Source organism: Arvicanthis niloticus, chromosome 16 (genome assembly GCF_011762505.2).
Source record: "Arvicanthis niloticus isolate mArvNil1 chromosome 16, mArvNil1.pat.X, whole genome shotgun sequence".
Classification (NCBI taxonomy): Eukaryota; Metazoa; Chordata; class Mammalia; order Rodentia; family Muridae; genus Arvicanthis; species Arvicanthis niloticus.
Window position 1 is genome coordinate 23,337,097 of NC_047673.1, and position 19,316 is coordinate 23,356,412.

The 19,316-nt window shown below is 38.4% G+C and overlaps 1 protein-coding gene across 8 annotated transcripts in view; it reads right to left on the reverse strand.

The window, feature by feature from the left end:
* LOC117721623 (pro-neuregulin-1, membrane-bound isoform) overlaps positions 1-19,316 on the reverse strand; it is a 200,804-nt gene that overhangs the window by 118,622 nt on the left and 62,866 nt on the right. For 6 of the 8 annotated variants that reach the window (XM_034520431.2, XM_034520428.2, XM_034520430.2 and 3 more), the window contains exon 5: positions 19,264-19,314. The exons of the other annotated variants lie outside the window; for them this stretch is intronic. In XM_034520431.2, the coding sequence (XP_034376322.1) occupies positions 19,264-19,314 (51 nt within the window). The remainder of the gene's footprint in view (positions 1-19,263; positions 19,315-19,316) is intronic. 8 annotated transcript variants of the gene reach the window in all.

Below are 19,316 nucleotides of genomic sequence, written 5' to 3' on the forward strand. Positions count from 1 at the left end.
GTAGTTTCCAGAACTGATTCTGCATTCTGGGTGAGTCACCCAACTGGGAGCACTTCTCTTGTAAGGTCACAGCACTATGGAGGACATAGAAGCTGAGATATACATTTCAAAGGAAATGCCAACTAAATTCTCTATTGCTGTTCCTTGGTCCAAGGGGCTAGAAACTTTCTTTTAGTTCTCTCGATTTTTATTATTTTAAAAAGTATGAATTTGAAAGGCATAAGGTAAAATATCTTACGATTTGACCTCACAGGCTTCTCCTATGAATAATACAGGATTGCTAGAATCAGACCTGTTTAAGAATAGTTTCCTTATTTTGTTTCAGAAGTTATTTGGACTAGAAGAATGGAAGCTTGTTACAAAGTCCCTGAGTAATCTCAATCCTAATTAGATTTAAATGTTTTACTGACATAAGTTGGAGCTTGCTCATCAATTTTATTTTATTTCATTTTGTGCCAAAAAAAAAAAATAACTTTCTCAGACAAAAAATAAAAATGCCTACGTATGGTCTCTTGGAGATTCATCCTAGAGTCAGCCATTAGGTCTAAGCCTAGCAACTACTACCACGGTCCTGCCAGTTGATACCAGTTTTTAAAAAGGAATCCCAGTTTGACCCTTCACAAGAATTGCTTCTATGTCTAGGCTTGCTGTGTAGTGCCTGCACGACACTATGTGGGCACAACTTCTTTTTCCAGAAACTCAGAGACTGCAATTCCTAGTTAGACCCAAGATTTTGACAGAGTTTCATAAGCTATGAGGTACACAAGGTGTGAGCTGCAGAACCCAGGAACCTTCCCTTAGGACTGGCTGGAGACTAGAAATCACTAATGGAAACATTACAACTAATTGTCTTTGTAAAAGGAAGAGTATACTCCAAAAGAATGTGACCTCAGGGAAGAAGAAAACTGTCACCGCAGAACAGAAGTCATCACACAGTGGGTCAAACACACATTGGGTGTGCCTGGAACTAACCATATCTGAGAATTGGACAGGGCTACATCTTCTTTGAACTTGGAGAACAGCCAGGCTGGGAGGCACAGGAGGTAGCAGATCGGGAAAAAGACACACCTGATGACTGATTTACTCTGAACTATGACAACCAGAAAACCCGAGCCATGGCGGTGTATTTTAGAAAAACATATTCTCTTCTCTGACGTAGATTGAAGTTTATGGATTTACATATTCCTCCCAAGACTATGATAAGATTCACATACCATGTACACTGGGGTCTTTAGTTTAAAAAATGTCCTATGTGTATGACTTGCAAAAAAATTTAAAAAGTTGTTGGATTGATCAGTGAGTGTACATTTAATAAAGCAAATGCAGGAAATATTAGTGATAAAATCCAAATATTTGGATTAATGCCTAATTCATTCAAACAGCAGTAATGGAATACTAGGACCCTTCAAGACATTCTCATGGGAGTTTTCCCCCACATCCATGCAACAGAAAACCCAGCATGTTTATTATAAAAACTTATATACTTATATCAGAGAAAAAATATTCTACCAACTCCTCACTGAGCAAACACAAAACAAGGGCCTTTACTTCCTCCACCCTAGCCCCTCAACTACACCTCCATCACCTCCCTCTTCACTAATATAAAAATCATATCTAAAATTAAAGATACACGGCACTTGGACCATTTTCTAATGGCAATGAAGTATATGACAGATCATTGATTATTATAGAATTAAGAGCTTTCTCTGGAACCTCACCCCCCCCCACCCAATGACAGTTATTTATTGAAAACACAAGTGCAAAAGGCAACAATTCGATTACCAGGGAACTCAGTGTGAATAGGGGAAACGTTAAGTTCACACGACTGGCTGAACCAGAAGGAAAGATGGCAAGCTCATGCTGAGCAAATGACTTGCTCAGATCATTCTATCGCAAACATGGGATGCCTGTGTAATTTCTAACAGTCAGTTGGTTGACAAACACTAGAGGGCACAGGTCCCTCTCTCCAGCTGTGATTGCTAACCAGTTACGCTCATAGATACTGCAGAAATTATTAAATATCTGTGATGTTGCCCAAAGCCCCTCTAAAGCATCTGCATTTAACTCAATCACATCACTGACAGCAAAAGGCCTTCATGGCAACTTAAGCTAGCAGGAAAGGAAGGTCTTTTCTATGTCACCACAGTGCACAGAGTCCCAGCCATAGGCTTCTTTTCTGTTTCAAAAAAAAAAAAAAAAAAACCAGTTTGAATTAAATGGTTTAAATATGTCTAGATGGGCTTGGAAATCTTTCAAAGTGTTTCTCAAAACCTTCCACGCACCTTTGAATTACTCAGTGGAGTTTAGACAAATTACCCATCTCCAGGTTAAATCTCTTGTCAAGGAAGATTAAGAGGCTGGACTTAGTTGACTCACACCATAGATTTCTAAGTGCCCACTGCTATGAACTCTCTGGTACTAAAGGCATCTCTGTGTACAACTGGACCCCATACTTTTCCTGTATCTCAAACACACACACACACACACACACACACACACACACACACACACACACACACACACAAAAACACCAAAACAAAAAATCATTCAAAGACAAGAACTGGGAACTATGAGGGTCTTTCAAAGTTGTTTTTCATGCATACCCTGATTGCCAAGAAGGTACAGAGGAAAATGCTAGCAATTAGCCATGTTTCCAAAGTATCTACATCACCAGTGAAAGGGAAGATCAAACGACAGAGCCACCAGAATACTATTTAAGAGCACAGGACACCTGTAGTCATCTCATGGATGAATAGAAGTAGGTATACCTCAGGGGTAGGTGATTTTTATAATCACCACCAGCTGGAGAAAAATAAGTAAATGTGTTGAATGAAAACAAAACAAAACAAAAAATACCAGAAAATCAGGGCTGGATGCTTTGAGTTTTCCAACTCAGTCTGAAACAGCATTTCTGTAATTTAGCCAACATTCGGTACCTAATTAAGAAATTGGAAGTTCAGCACTTAAAATGATTTCCTTTTTGTAAGTCAGCAGGGAGAAGAATTGGGAAACCTCTGGATAACCCTGATTTCCAAAAGCAGCTTTCAAATTTTAAAGTCATACATAACTTGTAATAAAAATAGCTACCATCTCCAAAGCGCTGGGATAACTGTGCATTGAATGTGTGGTCTATGCCCTGCATGTTTTGTGGCTGGTTTTTCAGCAGGCATTGTGTTGGGCTGTGTAAATGTGGCTGCAGAAGTTAAAAGAATATTCATAGTATTAATTGAGCTCTTTTTCTACTATATAAAAGGATAGAGACTGCATAAGTCAATGTATGGCCTGACTGGGTCACCTTACAGGGTAGAAGAGAAAGCCAAGTAAAGATGAGGAGACCAGATATTATACTAAGCAGAATACACACGCCAGTCCTTGAAATCATCTTAGCCTGTAGAGCAAGTGACACCATTCCCACTTTATAGATGAGAACAACAAGGGTTGGAGAGGCTACAAAGACCATATAGCTAGGAAGCCATGAGTTTGAGATCCAAGCCATGTGACTTCAGAAACCTATCCCTCTACTGAACAGACACTTTATGCCATGTGAAATTAAGCCATGCAAGAATACTCTCAGAAAATAACCATCAATTACACAAGATGTTTGTTGTTGTTGAGTGCTAAAGTCAAATTTTAAGTTGGAGGTATAGATATATATATACAAATTACATAATAAGGGGTGGGCACAAGAACAAATGTGATGCTAAGAATGTACATACTCACATATGTGTAACTGCTGCCTGCCTTGGTCAAATTAACTTCTCTGTGTAGCACCAGTGCCCATTCCAAATGTAAGGACTTTATTTTCAGCACTAGGCATCTACTTAACTGTCCTGTTTGACTTATTCTGCTCACGATAAAAATTAACACCTTTTAGTAATATTGGTAGTAAGTGAATGAACCAAAATGATTCCACACCGACCATCATGAGGGTCCCTCCTTGCATGTTTCTTCTAACAACAAAATGAGCCATAAATTGAGAACTCAACAGAAAAATTAAATCTTTCAGGTTTTCCGCAAAACTGAATCAGTATCTGAATACACTGAACAAATACACTGTTAGAAATTTCTCATATTAGCTAGGGATTGGGTGGAGGTGCATACCTTTTATCCCAGCACTCAGGAGGCAAAGACAGGTGGATCACTGAGTTGGAGGCCACCATGGTCTAGAGAATGAGTTCCAGGATAGCCAGGACTACACAGAGAAACCTTGTGTTGAAAAAATAAAACAAAACAAAACAACAACAGTAATAATAATTTGATTAAACTGAAAATGAATTTGGTCTTTAGCAAATGCCTGTGTAGACATAGATTTTTTTTTTCCCATTCATTTTCTTAAATGCATTCTCTTTCTTTTTTTTCTAAGTTTTCTCAAACTCTTTCTAGTTTGATGCTGTCCTCACCACTTTTAGAAAATATTCACTCATTCACTCATCCATCCATTCCCTCAATGATCATTCAGCAAACACTTACTAGAATCAGGCTACATTCAAGACTAAGGGAAAGCAGAAGAAAACATATGGCTTCCAAGGGTGATTTCATCCTAATGCAAGACACAGCTTTCTTCATCTTAGCCTGGCACATTGGTAAGTTGTGACAGTCACAGGCTTATGTGGCTTACAATAGTTCTATTTTGTGTAGCTGACACTGGTGGGTTTTTTTTTCCCATAATGAGCCTGTCAGGAAATACTGTTTATTGTATATGCTTGTTTGAACATCTGAGAATTCACTTTACTTAGGCCAGTTAGGAAAATGTTTTCTTCTGATAATGTTTCGTTTTGACTGGTGATAGAAGAAGAATGCAAAGATTCAGTTCCAGACAGGATCATGGCTCAACAAAATGCTGTCAGTGGAACTGGACGCTCATAGACAGAGCTATGTAATCCATCTGTTTCTATTCCCAGGAACCATCAAACAAAATACTCACCAAAACTGACTTGGCTATGGTAGCAATATGATGACAGCTTAATTATTTTAAAGTCTGATTGTTACACGTGTGTATGTGTCTGCATTCCTAAATATAAAAATATAACCTGCTCTGTCCATATGTTGTTACTTGTATGTATATGTTTTTGGGGCTGACCCTGAAAAAAAAAAACAAGGCAAGGGCCCATGAGAGCGTTTGGAGGGAAAAGAGGGAAAGAGGAAATTCTGTGGTTTATTATAATATAAAAAAACCTAAAAAATTATTTTAAAAAGTAAAGAGAAAAAGCTGGTTGTGGAGGCTTGATTTAAATAAAATAAGACATTATTACATTTTGTTATTTCTTTGGTGAATGAAAGACTTATAGAAAGGTGCTGCCAATATAAACTTTTGAAGCCCAGTTGGTCCCATTCCTTGACTTGTTAAGGAAACATACTACTTTCCCAAAAATTCTGAACCAAGTATGGTGGTCTCCTATCTATAATTCCCCAAATGTCAGAGGCTCAGGCAAGGGGACTATTTTCAAAGACAAAGCTATTGTCCTCACAAACTAAAGAAAAGTTTTTGCTTGTTTATTTATTAAAAGGAAAGTTTTTAAGCTGTGAAGTTAATTTGGTATATAGTATGGCTATTAGATTATCATAGGGTCCTTGACTAACATTCCCAGGGCTTTGCTTATAGAGTAAGCCATCCTGTTAGTCAGCAAAGACATACTTTTTGTATAGCTTGTTTATGTCTATGACAAACATCACAAGCATTTCATTAACATGAAGCCTGTGATACAGGCATATATCATGGAAGTCAGGTTTAGGTCACTGGCAATAACTGACTACAACTATTTCCACTAGGGCGCGTCTCCCAACAACTGTACCCTGACTACCAAGAAAGGTCCACCAAAGTCTGAAGGTTCAAGTAGTTACAGGAAAGCAAATGCATTATTCATAAGGATGCAGAGGCTAAAAAGTTCGGCTCTGCAGCTTACCCTAGCAGTACTAGGCTCAAAGCTATTGTTAATAGGAATCTTGCCAGTGCATTAGAAGATGAGATAGACGGGAGCTCTGCCAAATAAAATAGCTAAGTAATAACAAACGCTAAAAAGGAAGAGCCTTGGGGTTGGAGAGAGGCCTGAGATCACCGCCGAGACAGCTGGGGAGATCACCAAGCTTTGCAGTCAATGCACAGACAAGAGCTGCAAACCAAGTTAATTCTCCATGCCTTATCCTCCGTGAGTACTTCTAAACATTAAGACAGTATCTGTAGACAACCTGGGAATTATCACTGGCATTAAGACATACATAATGCCCAAAGACAGGCATCATGAATTTTGACTGTATATAAACCACTATGTTTAAAGATATACATTACATTTCTAAAGAAAAAAAAAACCTGTTTCTGTGTTTGAGGTCCAAGAAAAAGAGACCCAGCTGCAGAAAGCAACAGTTTCTTATTCTTCACATGTTCAAACTGATACATTGTTACAGACAGATACTTGTCAAGGCTTTAAGTTGATTTTTGAGAAAGAGCCATTCAGATTTCATTTCCTATTAAATCACTGTCAGTCTCTTGGCATTTATACCACACCACAACAAAATGTTTCATGCTTTAACTGTTAACACAACACCACCAGAGGTTAAGATTATACCTTGCTTAGGGGATGGGGGAACCATACCATAAAACTAATAAAATAAGTCAATCTAAACACATTCAATAAAATGAAAACTTACTTTAGATATTCTTTTCTTTTTTGTAATAATTTTAAACAAGGATGCGACAGGCTTATGTGAAAGGGGTAGAGCTTACAGAGTCTCAGCCCTAGAGCAACAACTACAGGGATTCTTAAAGCAAATAATCCTGTGCCAGCCTTAAAAATGAAACAAAGTGATAATTGTGTTCTGTGTCCTCCAAAGCAAAGATGTCATAACTGAGGCTGTAGGTTCCATTCTAGGTGTATTCTTTCTTCCATATGACCTGTACATTTGAGATACAGTACAGCAAGCACATGTCACCTATAACAACATGCTCAACAATTATCCTCCATCCAAATGTGTAGAGGTGAGAAGAAGGGAGATATTCAAGGTATCCCTTTATGCCTATGATTCTCAAGTCTTAATATGCCTGAGAAGCATTTATGATAATAAATGTATTTATACATTTCTATACTTCACTTAAGAACTCTGATTTTTGGAGATAATTTGGTCCAAGTCATCTATCTTATGGAGGGGTGGGGGAGGCCATTTTTAAAAGCAGTTGTAGTGTTACATGGCCCTTGGATATACAAGAGGAGCTTTCCAAGTGTTTCTCATTCATCTTCTACCTTTACTCTCTGAAGATAAAAACCATGCAGAAAGGCTACAACTGAATACTGTTTCTGCCCCTATTTGCGATACACCTTTGGTGAATATTGAATTGTTAAGCCAGCTCTCTCCTTATTTGAATAATGGGATTTGACATATCTATAGGCAAATTAAAATACTAGATACTTAATAAGGGATGTCTTTGCTGTTTTGTTTCTGCATATTATAGTAAGAACAAAAGAAAATGACTTTGCTGGCTTGATTGTGGCTGTTCTCTCACTTCCATCCAAGTTCACACTTCAGCACCACAAGTGGGGACAGCGACCAGCCGATTCTTGCCCATATTACTGAGAACCCACAAGGGAGACAGATTCTTAAAGTCATTATAAAAACAAATATATAGCCTCAAAGTTCCCAAATTCTCAGATATAAAAATTAGAAATAAGCCGGGCAGTGGTGGCACATGCCTTTAATCCCAGCACTTGGGAGGCAGAGGCAGGCGGATTTCTGAGTTCGAGGCCAGCCTGGTCTACAGAGTGAGTTCCAGGACAGCCAGGGATACACAGAGAAACCCTGTCTCAAACAACCAAAAAAAAAAAAAAAAAAAGACATGATCAAAAATTAGAAATACTATAAAAGATAGATAAACAGATTGACAATATTTCTGCAAATACTACAACCATTATAGTTCAAAACGCTGATTTTAAGACATTTCTGGAGCTCTTTTCATAAATTAAAATTAAGGTAGTTTTCCTTTCATTATATAGATGAATGATTTGAAAATGACCATGACCTGAAAAAAGTATTTATTAACTCAGTGTTGGTATTTGCATCCATTTAATACTTTCTGGGAACTGACACAGCAAACGTTATATAAACAAAACAGCAAAATATATTCATGATTCTTCCTCAGAGTCTTACATCTTGGTATGAGGACTAAAGCTCAAACTATGGTACACCAGTAATGACCAGTTCAAACAAGAGATAAAGGACTCAGAAAGTATAGTTGAAAGTTGGGAACTGTTCTGACATCCTAGGAGAACAGCAAAAGAAATGAAGCCTCTTATGTTTACAGTTTGATGTGACAATTTCTCTCCCGATTTTTGAGCATCATTTTTAATAGAATATGCAGAGATCAGCATATTCTATTAAATGTACTATTTATGCAGAGATCAGCATATTCTATTAAATGGTACTGCATACAGGGAGGGTATTCATAGCACCACCAACCAGTCCTCACAAAGACTCTTTTTGAGAAACTTCTATTGGCCATTTCTCCATGCAAGTTTTATACCAAAACCCACAGCCAATGTTCTTCAACTTAAAAAGAAAAAAATCAAGATGTTTTTTGATGCTATCTGTTCATACACACAGATATTGGGTTTCGTTTGTATTTTTTTCTACTAAATACGGTATTCCCCAATCTCAGACATTTGTACCTGAAGTTGAATTATTTCAGAGACTCTGGTAAGTCTCTTTTATACCGTGGAATCCTCAGGTCCCTCACAGAGCTTATCATGTTTGCACACATGGTCACATGTGCACACAAGGGAATTCTCTCTCCCTCACATCTACTCATCCTAAGACAGATCCAGGAAGACTTTGTGTGGTTTATATTTTATAGCTAAATTGAAGAGATTTCAAACAAAGACTCATAGATGCTTCTGAGCTTTGGGGAAAGTTAGCTTTAGAAGCTGCCATGGAGACAGTGGGGATAAAGAATCTATTCGGGTCAAATAAGGGACATATACAAATGTGACAAAACTTCTTTTATGATTAGACAATTTTTTTTTATTTAACAAAATAAGATCCTTCTTATTTTCCTCATCTTATACTTAAATCATTGACATAGTCTACCTGACAAAAAGGGACTGTTCATGGTACATTTCAACAGTAGGATATGATAAATTTTACAGCTTCATTTTGGTAGAGAAGAATGGTAGCAATTTCTAGCTTTGTAGAATATGAACTTTAAATAGATTTTAAGATAAGTATCTGTTCTCAAAGCTACAAAATCTGTGAAGAGTACAGATTTTTGCAGATTGACTAAATAGCTAGGTCTGGATGAATACATGATAATATTTATATTAAACAGTAGAAAATAAGATCTTAAATATTCCATCTTGCAGGATTTTTTTCTTAATATATTTTACTTCGCATATAGGAAATTTGTAGGTTTTGAAACCTGATCAAATAGCATGTGGGCTTCTATTAATTAGTTGTTGTTTCCAATGATGGAGGAATCATCAAAAAGGCAGGTTTTGGCTTTCAACTTGTTATAATCTAACTTTAACAGGTGGATCTCCTTCTCTATTTAATTTACCATATTGCATTATAAAATTTCCTACTTCACGTTCACTTGAGTCACTTTAGTAATCCCTAGAGGTTAATTTTTTTTCAATAGAGTCTTAATATTTAATGAAAACAAAACTAAGAAATGATATCCTCCCATACATTTCCATGCAACCTAAATATAAACATTTTCTTGGCTATGTCTCTATAAGCCACCTATGTATTTGCCATGACTTTTGTAAATCAACAGTGATTCAACTATGATACTGTGATTATATTACTCTAAAAGCTTTTAGCTAAATTTTTAAGTTCTCAAACTGCTTTCCAGTCCCCAGGTCCTGTGTTTTCTTTCCATCACCTCTTATTAGTATTTCACATTTAGTGGTAATTTGTGGAATATCATTGTAAAAGTGAAGTAAATTTCAGGATTCTGATTTCTTAGTCAATTTGCTGAGCTGAGATTTCCATACAGTATGATAATCTATTCCATTTAATGATGACGAATTCCACTAATCAATATTTCCTTTTGAATGACTTCTCCTAAATAGCCTTTTTCTAAACCCCTGATTTAATAATATCTCCACTTTACCTAGTTTATGTCACGATTGGGTATTGTTACATAAGACCAACACCATTAGGCATAATTGGCCTTTGCAATTCACTGCAGATTTCTTCAGCTGAGGACTATGCCCGTCCCCACCTTCTCATAACCCCAGAAAAAGCACACACCACCTAGCATGTGGTAGACAGTGCAGAAACAGGACTATAGACTGTTTAGCTTACCTTAAAAGAGACAGAGTTATAGAGACTTAGGAGCAGAAAAGATGACATCACATTTTAATCCTGGAGTTCAGCTGTCACTCAGTTCTGCATTCTGGTTACTTATCGGACTATTGGAATGGCCTAATCCTTTAAATTTTTTAAACAAAGACTGATTAAACCTTTGACTATTTCAAATATAGCTCCTGGCAGTTGGTACTGAACAAATCCAGGGGTGTGTGTTCCTATCTGATGAACAAATACAACCTAAACTAATCTTCCCTATGTATGAGAGAGCTAAAGAGCAGAATGCATGTGAAGACATCTTGGGGCCATAACCCGCATGAGCCTGTGTAATTGGTTTCTAAGACACTGCTGACCTCTCTAGACTGAGAGATAAGATGAAAAGTGCTGGTCTGGCAGCCCTCTCCATGATTAGTGGAGATGTGAACACACAGCACCTTTGTTAAAGAAACCAATGAATAACCAAGTACCTCCAAGTTGGATTCAATGTAAGACCAACAGTGTAAGTGGGAAATGCTGGATGAACTTCCTGGGCATCATTTCCCTCAATGGTGTCCCTGACCTTGATAACACCAAGATCAGCATTATCTCAGACTTGGACCACACCTGCTATAAAATGCTAACCACACTAGGTCATCCTTTGTGATCCTTTTTCTCATTCAGTTGAAACAACCTTTTTCAATACACAATTGCTCTGGTGAAAGAAAATGGCCAATCCTGCAAAACTTATTTTAATACAGATTTTTCTTTTAAATACTGCATGGCCTCACCTACACGTGTCATATATAAGAGTCTTTGCTCCCAAAGAAGGTGAGAGGTAGAAGTTCTGAGAGTTTGTCAGAAGCTGTGCAAAGTGGCAGAAAAGAGGGAAGGGGAGGGAACGGTTGGGCAGTGAATAGTTAAACACACTTAGAGGCAAGCTGCCCTGGTGTGCTATCTCACAGTAACTGACTACAAAGAACAACGAAACTGTGCACCCTAAAAGGCTGAAGGACTTTGAAGGTTTTAAATAAACAGAAATAGATGTTGCAGTAGATACTTTAAATCTGATAAATATTCAATCACATATCCATTGGTTCAAAATACTTTTAATTTTAAAAATAAAATAAAAGTAATTATTATTTTCATATCTTTATTCAGGATATAATACTCTACATTTTAACCTCAAAATAATAACACTTTACAAGAGTTAGAGAGATGTTTTCATAGTTAAAACCACTGACTGCTCTGGCAGAGGACCTGGGTTCAGTTCCCAGCACCCACATGGTGGCTCAGAGCTATAATTCCAATTTCAAGGGATCTAACACCCTTTTCTGGTCTCTGAAGTCACTGCACATTTATGGTACATAGACATGCAGGCAAAACACTCATATGGATAAAACAAATAGGTAAAAACAAATAAATCTCTAATAAAAGAACACTTTATAGGCTAGAGAGATGGCTCAGTGGTTAAGAGCACTGAGTGCTCTTCCAAAGGTCCTGAGTTCAATTCCCAACAACCACATGATGGCTCACAACCATCTGTAATGGGATCTGATGCCCTCTTCTGGTGTGTCTGTTGACAGCAACAGTGTACTCACATACATAAAATAAATAAATCTTTAAAAACAAAGAACACTTTACAAATCTCAGAAACTTTCCCATGCATTCTAAATTGAAAATTATCATTCATTTTTATACTAAAACCCACCCAGTTCATCTACAGTGAATACTTTCCTGGATTAAAAATTCATATTCTTTAGAATTTTTGTAATGATTCTAGAGATAAAGGAAATAGCCCTGTAAAAATGAGGGGAAGGGACTGGAAAGATGGCTCAGGAGTTTAGAGTACTGACTGTTCTAGAGGATCTGGGTTCTAGTCTCAGCATCCACATGACAGCTCACAACTGTCTGTAACTCCAGTCTCAGGGGATCTGACAACTTGTCTGGCCCCCTTGTCTGCCAGGTACACACACACACACACACACACACACACACACACACACACACACTCACGTACATTCCAATAGCATACACATGCAGGCAAAACACATGCACACAGAAAAATACATTTTAAAAATTAGAATGCAATTCAATTTCTAAATCATTATTTCTCTCTGTGTGGAAATCCTGCTACAGTTGTATGTGCCCAATTGAACAGTGTTCAGGGAAACATTCATTTTAATTTCCCTTTAAAATTTCACGTCCATATCTGTTCTGGGCATTGGATGGATACCTGTGCTTTCCCGACTAGTGTACTTTCTCCTTCTCTTTGCATCTCATAATGAACCTCAACTGAGGAGGTCCCCCTGGGATGACTGCATCTGTTCTCATTTTACTTGGACATACTCAGAGGTGGATCTGTGGCCCAGCCCCCTCTTCATTGGCAGTCCTCTATTCTACAAATATTCTACAGGATATTTTAGCAGTAAGCACAATAGGGTCAGAACCAATCAGATACTTTTTTTTTTTTTTTGGTTTTTTGAGACAGGGTTTCTCTGTGTAGCCCTGGCTGTCCTGGAGCTCACTCTGTAGACCAGGCTGGCCTCGAACTCAGAAATCCACCTACCTCTGCCTCCCAAGTGCTAGGATTAAAGGCATGTGCCACCACCACCCGGCAATCAGATACATTCTTAAAATTTTATGCATAGACATGAAGTTTCAGAGGCTGAAATAATGAGCTCTGTAGCATTAGCCATGGGTTCTAGTGTTCACAGCACATAGGGTGACAAGAGCTCACAGTGAATTAGAGTATCTTTCTTGAAGAAGAATGGAGCTGGATGGCTCTAGAAATAAATTATAAAGAGATAGGAGATACTAGATTCATGACATGAGTTTTGTAATATGAGTACATGTGTAGTGGATATAACACTGTGTTCTGTAAATATGCAGTGTGATAACTAAAAAGAATAACATTTGAAATCAGGCAAAATAAAGTTAATTTTTCCTCTCCTAGTTGATAGTCAGATTTTAGTGAGAAGTTGAAGCATATGTTCCAGTAAAAGACACCCAAAATAATAAAATACCGGGTGCAACCACTCCATATCTGATACATGGCTACTCGAAATTTAACTATCATGCAAATAATTTCTTGATTTATGAAGGAGTATAATAAATTATCACCTGGCCTTGAAGAGGCCATGCAGCTCTCCTAAGGACTGAATTTATCAGAGTAAGAGTCTCATGTTTAGGGAGATTGGCTTTCCCTCAGCACAGTATCCCCAAGGTAGAGAGCACGTTGTGAAATAGATCCTCACTATTACAAAAACAAACAAACAAACAAACAAACAAACAAACAAACCAAGCCTCTCAACAGCTCCAGGCCAACTGCTTCTTCTGAATTCATAGTACAAAAGCCTTGAATGAATGGCTCTACCCGATTCTACTACTAACTGAAGGCTCTGCCTCCCACTTCACTACTTGGTTGATTGTGAAGAATACACTTTTTCAGAAGTCTTGGTTTTGGGCTAACTAGGACAAATACGATTATTTTCTTGAGTCCTTCTAACAATTCTATTTTAATTTCTTTTTAAAGCAAAGCAAGAGCTCTCCCTGCATCGTGTCAGAGATCTCATAAAGCTTTTTATTATGAGCTCATGATCTGAAATCAGAAGACTCGTTTTTCAATCCCTGCTCTGTTCTCTACTTAGTTTTTGAATTTAGACTCATCACAAGTGTTTGAGTGGCAAGCTCCATGCTTGTTTAGAGCCGTGGTTCTCAACTCGTGAGTCACCAACTCCTCTGGGGTTTAATGATGCTTTCATAGAGGTCGCATATCAGATATTCATATTACAATTCATAACAGTAGTAAAGTTGCAGTTATGAAGTAGCAACAAAACTAATTTTATGGCTGGGGATCATCATGTCAATGTAACATGGCTATATTAAGAGGGTTGCAGTGTTAGGAAGGGTGAGAACCACTGATTTAGAGAATAAAAATCAAATCCACAGAGCTCTCTTCCTCATCGACTCAAACTATAAAAACGTGCCGTGTTAAAAAATGTGTTATACAGAAATCCATTATACATATGGGTCACACATGTGTGGATGTGCACACACATCTTGTAGATTCAAAAGAATAGTTTTCTATAAGGTTAATTTTTCACTCAAATCCAAAAAGTTAATCTTGATTAAAAAAAAGGGGGGGGGGGGGTCAGGGTTCTAGCAGTGGGATACAATGAGAGGCACTGAGTGACCACAACAGGGTAATACCAGACTCAAGAATCACAGCTCATTGGTAGAAAAAAAAATAACGTATAGTTAGTTACAAAAAGAATGAACTGAGGATGATGTCAGTGATTTGTCTGTGTATGTGAGTGATAGGACGTCCATGTCCCAGGTCCATCACAAGTCACTGTGCTTCCCTAAACCTCTAAGCAATCAGAAAGAGTGAAACGATGCCAGTTGGCCAATTTTACTTTAGAATTATTTCAGTGCTATATGCACCACAGCAATTTTTCATTGCTCATGGTGGGCATAGCTACCATGCTCTTGGAATCTCCATGTTTGAAGAAACCAGAGCGCAATATGCACTTAGTCAGAAGGAGCCCTCCAATACAAGTGCTCAGTTTACTCCCACCGGAGATCTGGGAATGAAATGCCATTTTTCCAGCTGAGAGTCATTTAGCAAAGATCAGGACACAGTTTTCTCTACCTTTAAAGTGGCTCTGTTGGTTGCAGCTGAAGGTAGAAGATAAGAAACATAAACTCTAATGTCCCAGTGGGCCAGGCAGACGTGGTCCAATCTAGTCAATCCGTATCACTGTGCTATTCCCAAGCACTAAAGCTGTATCTCATTAAGATACAGACAAAGGACATTTCTGCCCTTTTAGCAAGCTCATGTAGGTGCCAAATCGAAGACTGAATCGTTCATTTCTTCCAGAGACTTCAAAGAGGACTTCCTGGACATGTTCTTTTTAAATGCAGCCTTTGCTGAGAATATATAATGTATCGAAATGGCAGGGATTTCCTGGCAAAGGACCTTCAGCCTCCCTGTCGAGGCTGAAAATCATGAACTCATTCGCTTCCCCGACTGGAAGGATAAAATTTTTCAAACTCGAAGAAGACATCCATTCTTCGCACTCTTACCCTCTTCCACGTGTACAAGTGACCGACCACCCATGAGCACAGCTGTGCAGAACCATTTACATCTGGTTTCGCTCATTACGCTGCCCAATATGTGTTTGAAACATGTAACAGACACAGAAAGGGAGTGTGGCTCAGGAAGTTAGGTAAGCTGCTAAGCTCTTACCGCAGCCTCAGACTAGTTAATCCCTTTCTGGTTTGTTCACCTGCTGGGCTTTGCTGTCCATCTTTGTAACTGTGCAAACTAAACCAGTCCAAGGCAACTCAAATTGCGTTCACTAACCACATATGCACTCTGCATTAAAGGCTACCCTCCCATCCATTTGCAGAATCGCACTCCTTTAAACACAAAAGGCTTTTGCTTTGAGGCAACAAAAACCTAAGAGGGTAGTTAGTATGTTGTCTGCTGTCTGCGTTTAACTCCTGATGCAAGTGTAGTTTTGGGCTACACTTGTAAAGTAGAAGAGGTTTCAGAGCTCAAGCCCTAAGTTGCCACAGGAGGGCACAGTAACTAGCACACAGAAGGCTAATGATAACTAAGAATGAACACTGCTATTTAGCACTGTTTACCAAGAGCACATTATATAGTTTTTCTGACCATTTGTGAGCCTTCTCGTTACTTCTTCTCTCTCTCATGCGTTAGATTGGAACGGATAAAGCTTAAATCAAGGCAGCCACTGTTGTCAGAATTACGCTTTTTATAGCATTTAAGAGAATTGTCTGCAAGATGGGATCGGTGACAGCTGGCACTTGAGAGGAGTCATTACGGTTGCTCTACACAACCCATTTACATTTGTGCTGAGTCCATGAAAGAGGGAGTAAGCTAGTTCTACTGGCTATAGAGCAAAGTTCAAGCTGCCCTTCGAAAATCTGTCACTGTAAGTGACAGGACACTTACTAAGCCACCCACCTACAGCTCTTTTAGTCACATAAGCCTCATTTGCATAAAATAAATGAATGGGAGAGGATTGGGCTCCCCATTAGACTGACTCCTCTAGGAAAAAGTTAGAATGTGTAAGAAACCTAAACACAGCAAACCTACAATGCATGTTCCCAGTTTCTCAAAAGCATAGTTTTAAGAAATTGCCTTACAAGAGGAAGGGATAGTATCTTTAATATTTCACCCACATTTTCTTTTGAAATTCTATGAAAAATTTTAAAAGGGGGTAACTGACAATGAATATGCAAAAGAAAAATAAAACCCTTAAAATCTTCAGTCAAGAATCATTTCTTAATTGTTACAGTTTCAAAAATCTATTTTTCTAGAGGACTGGGGACAGAGTTATGTCGTATGAGCAAGACCCTAGATTTGATACTTCTTACTAGAAAACAAAATAAAACAAAACCCCAAAGCATGTATGTCTAGGTAGTATGAGACCAGAGTGTGTGGTGCACAGAGGGATGGTAGGCAAGTAGCCAGGCAGAGTGAGAAGCTCAGACCAGAAGAAAGTGTACACTAATGCAGGTGCTGTGACTTCCCATAATGATGCAGACAGCTTTAAAGTGCTGCTTCATCTTGTTTCTATCCATTTGGAATTAGAAAAGTGAGATATGCTCTGGGTCTGGGATACTCAGGGAAGTTGTCTGCAACAGGCAGTTTTGGGGGTGGGGACAGACTCAGCAATTCAGGTAGGGTTCTGAGTCAATGAAGTGTTTGTAAATACTCAGGCCTGAGTCCTATCTGTGCATGATGGAACACCTTATAAAAGGAAAGTGGAGGGAGAGGTAGGTGGACCTCTGGGTTCTCTGGCCAGCCTAACCTATCTGGGAAATTTTGAGCCACTCATGTGAACTTTTCCGTAGTATTTTACTTAAAAAAAAAAATATTTTGAAAATTTTAAAACCAGTTTGCTAGTGCTGCCTCGAAATGAGTCCTGTGCCTTTTTCTTGCTCCCTGTGCTGCTCTAAGTAGGCTGCTAAGTAGGATTCTAATCCTGCACTTTGTTTATATTTTTGAATTACAGAGCATATTTTCCTGAAATGAGAAAAGGCATTAGGTAATCGGTTCAACAATAATGACCTACCAAGAACAGCATGATGTAGGAGAATGACACACGGAAATGAAGCCCTTCTTACTCCTAAACTATTACCAAATGGCAGGACGGACGTAACTCTGCTGAGAGCTAAAGAAATGGACTCAAATTCCAAACTTATTTCTCTTTCCATAGCACTATAATCAACAGATACGTAAACTGGGAGGTTCATTTCAGTTCCCCCAAGTCCTAGAAAACCAAAATTAAACTAATTCCTCCATTCCAGAAGTGATCGAATGTGTTTAAGGACATTGTCCACCACCCTACCCATGACAGCATAAAAGGCTCCAGTCACAAGGGTCTCAGTGGTTTCATTCAAAGGAATCATATAGGGAGAGATCATTTCAAAAAATATGCCAAAGAAAGAAGTCTAGTACTTTCTTTGGTGTATCATTTCCTTAAAGCAAAAATGATACAAAGCTCAAAATGACTCCTTAGAGTCATTTTACAAAATCCATACATTTGTCCTAATGATTCCATAAGTAAAACCAAATAACCAATATTGTGGGCTCGCCAGCAGGAATTCATTTGAATATGTAACAAGGGGCTCCAGGAAGCCTATTAGCTCTCCTAGAATTTCACTTCCTGTTTGATATTCTTAAATTGCTGCTATCCAGCCGGTTAAATGCTGCTCTGTGGAGGTAGACCAGTAAGTCAGGCATCAATAGATTTTGATTCATTTTTGTTCATTTGGGTGCTGGGGATGAAACCTGTGCCAAGTACTCACCCTACTGCGGACCTACACTTCTATTAAATAATGTGGGGTTTTTTTTATACCATATAGTTACAAGTTTTGTTCCACTAACCTGGAGGGAAAAAGCTTTGCTCCCAAACACCATCTATGTGAACAGACAGACAGAGCGAGGTAAGTTACAAAAAGTGCCAACAGCCTTTGGCTGTCTGCCACAGCTGCTAAGTAAGCAAGATACTGTCCCTTTAACACATCCTGTGAATTGGGAGAGGATCACGGACATGCATTTATGGAAGAGCTCATCAAAGAAATGCTTTAAATTAAGAACTAAATTAAGGAGAAAGAATAGCTCTCGGTTTTATTGTCAAGATCTAATATGCCCCCCCCGTTTTATATCAAAATTTAATTCAATGCTTTCAGCTAATAAGTATCAGGAGCTAGTTTTACTAATCACTGGCAATTTTTAAAGCTCCCTTGACATCACACACAGCACTAATCCATCTAGAAGAGGAAGAAGCCCACAAGGACGAAGCACATTTCATGGTAAACAGGCCCAACTCATCTGGGATCTTGCCTAGGAATGTGCCTCCAAACCTCTTCATAATTACTTACTAGCTATCAAATTTGAATTAAGGGCATCTATATATAGTTTCTTCACTCTGCCACAGCAGACTGTGATATGAAATTGAGGAACTTGGGAACAGAAGTCCCAAGCAACTGGGTATGAGACTTCAGGCAGTTGTTGAAAGTGTCAAGACAAGGTATGGAACCTGTGTCAGTTGTCAAAGATGTCAAGACAAACCGGAGAAAACCAAACCAAACCTAACCTAACCAACCAACCAAATAAACAAACAAAAACATCCCACAAAAACCTACCCCAAACTAGGCCTCAGATGCTATGAAATTATTATTTTTTTAACATTCAAGGGTACTAGATTATCTAGAAACTAACACACATGTGGTATCGTGATATACTATGAAGTATATTTGGCAGGGAATGGGTATCTATATCCAGTTAGTCTGAAGCACAGTAGACGGCCATTTCTACTCCAAACTGAAATCTCATCCTGTTCCAAGCTCAGCACACCACACTTCCATAAAATCCAAGCATACATGTGAATGCACTCACTGGCAGAAGTTGTTACCTTAGGTTAAAGACTAGTGAGTATAAGTATGTGTACTTACATGAAGAAGTATTTGCGCCTTCTGTTGAAACTGATATTCTAATGGGAGACTCT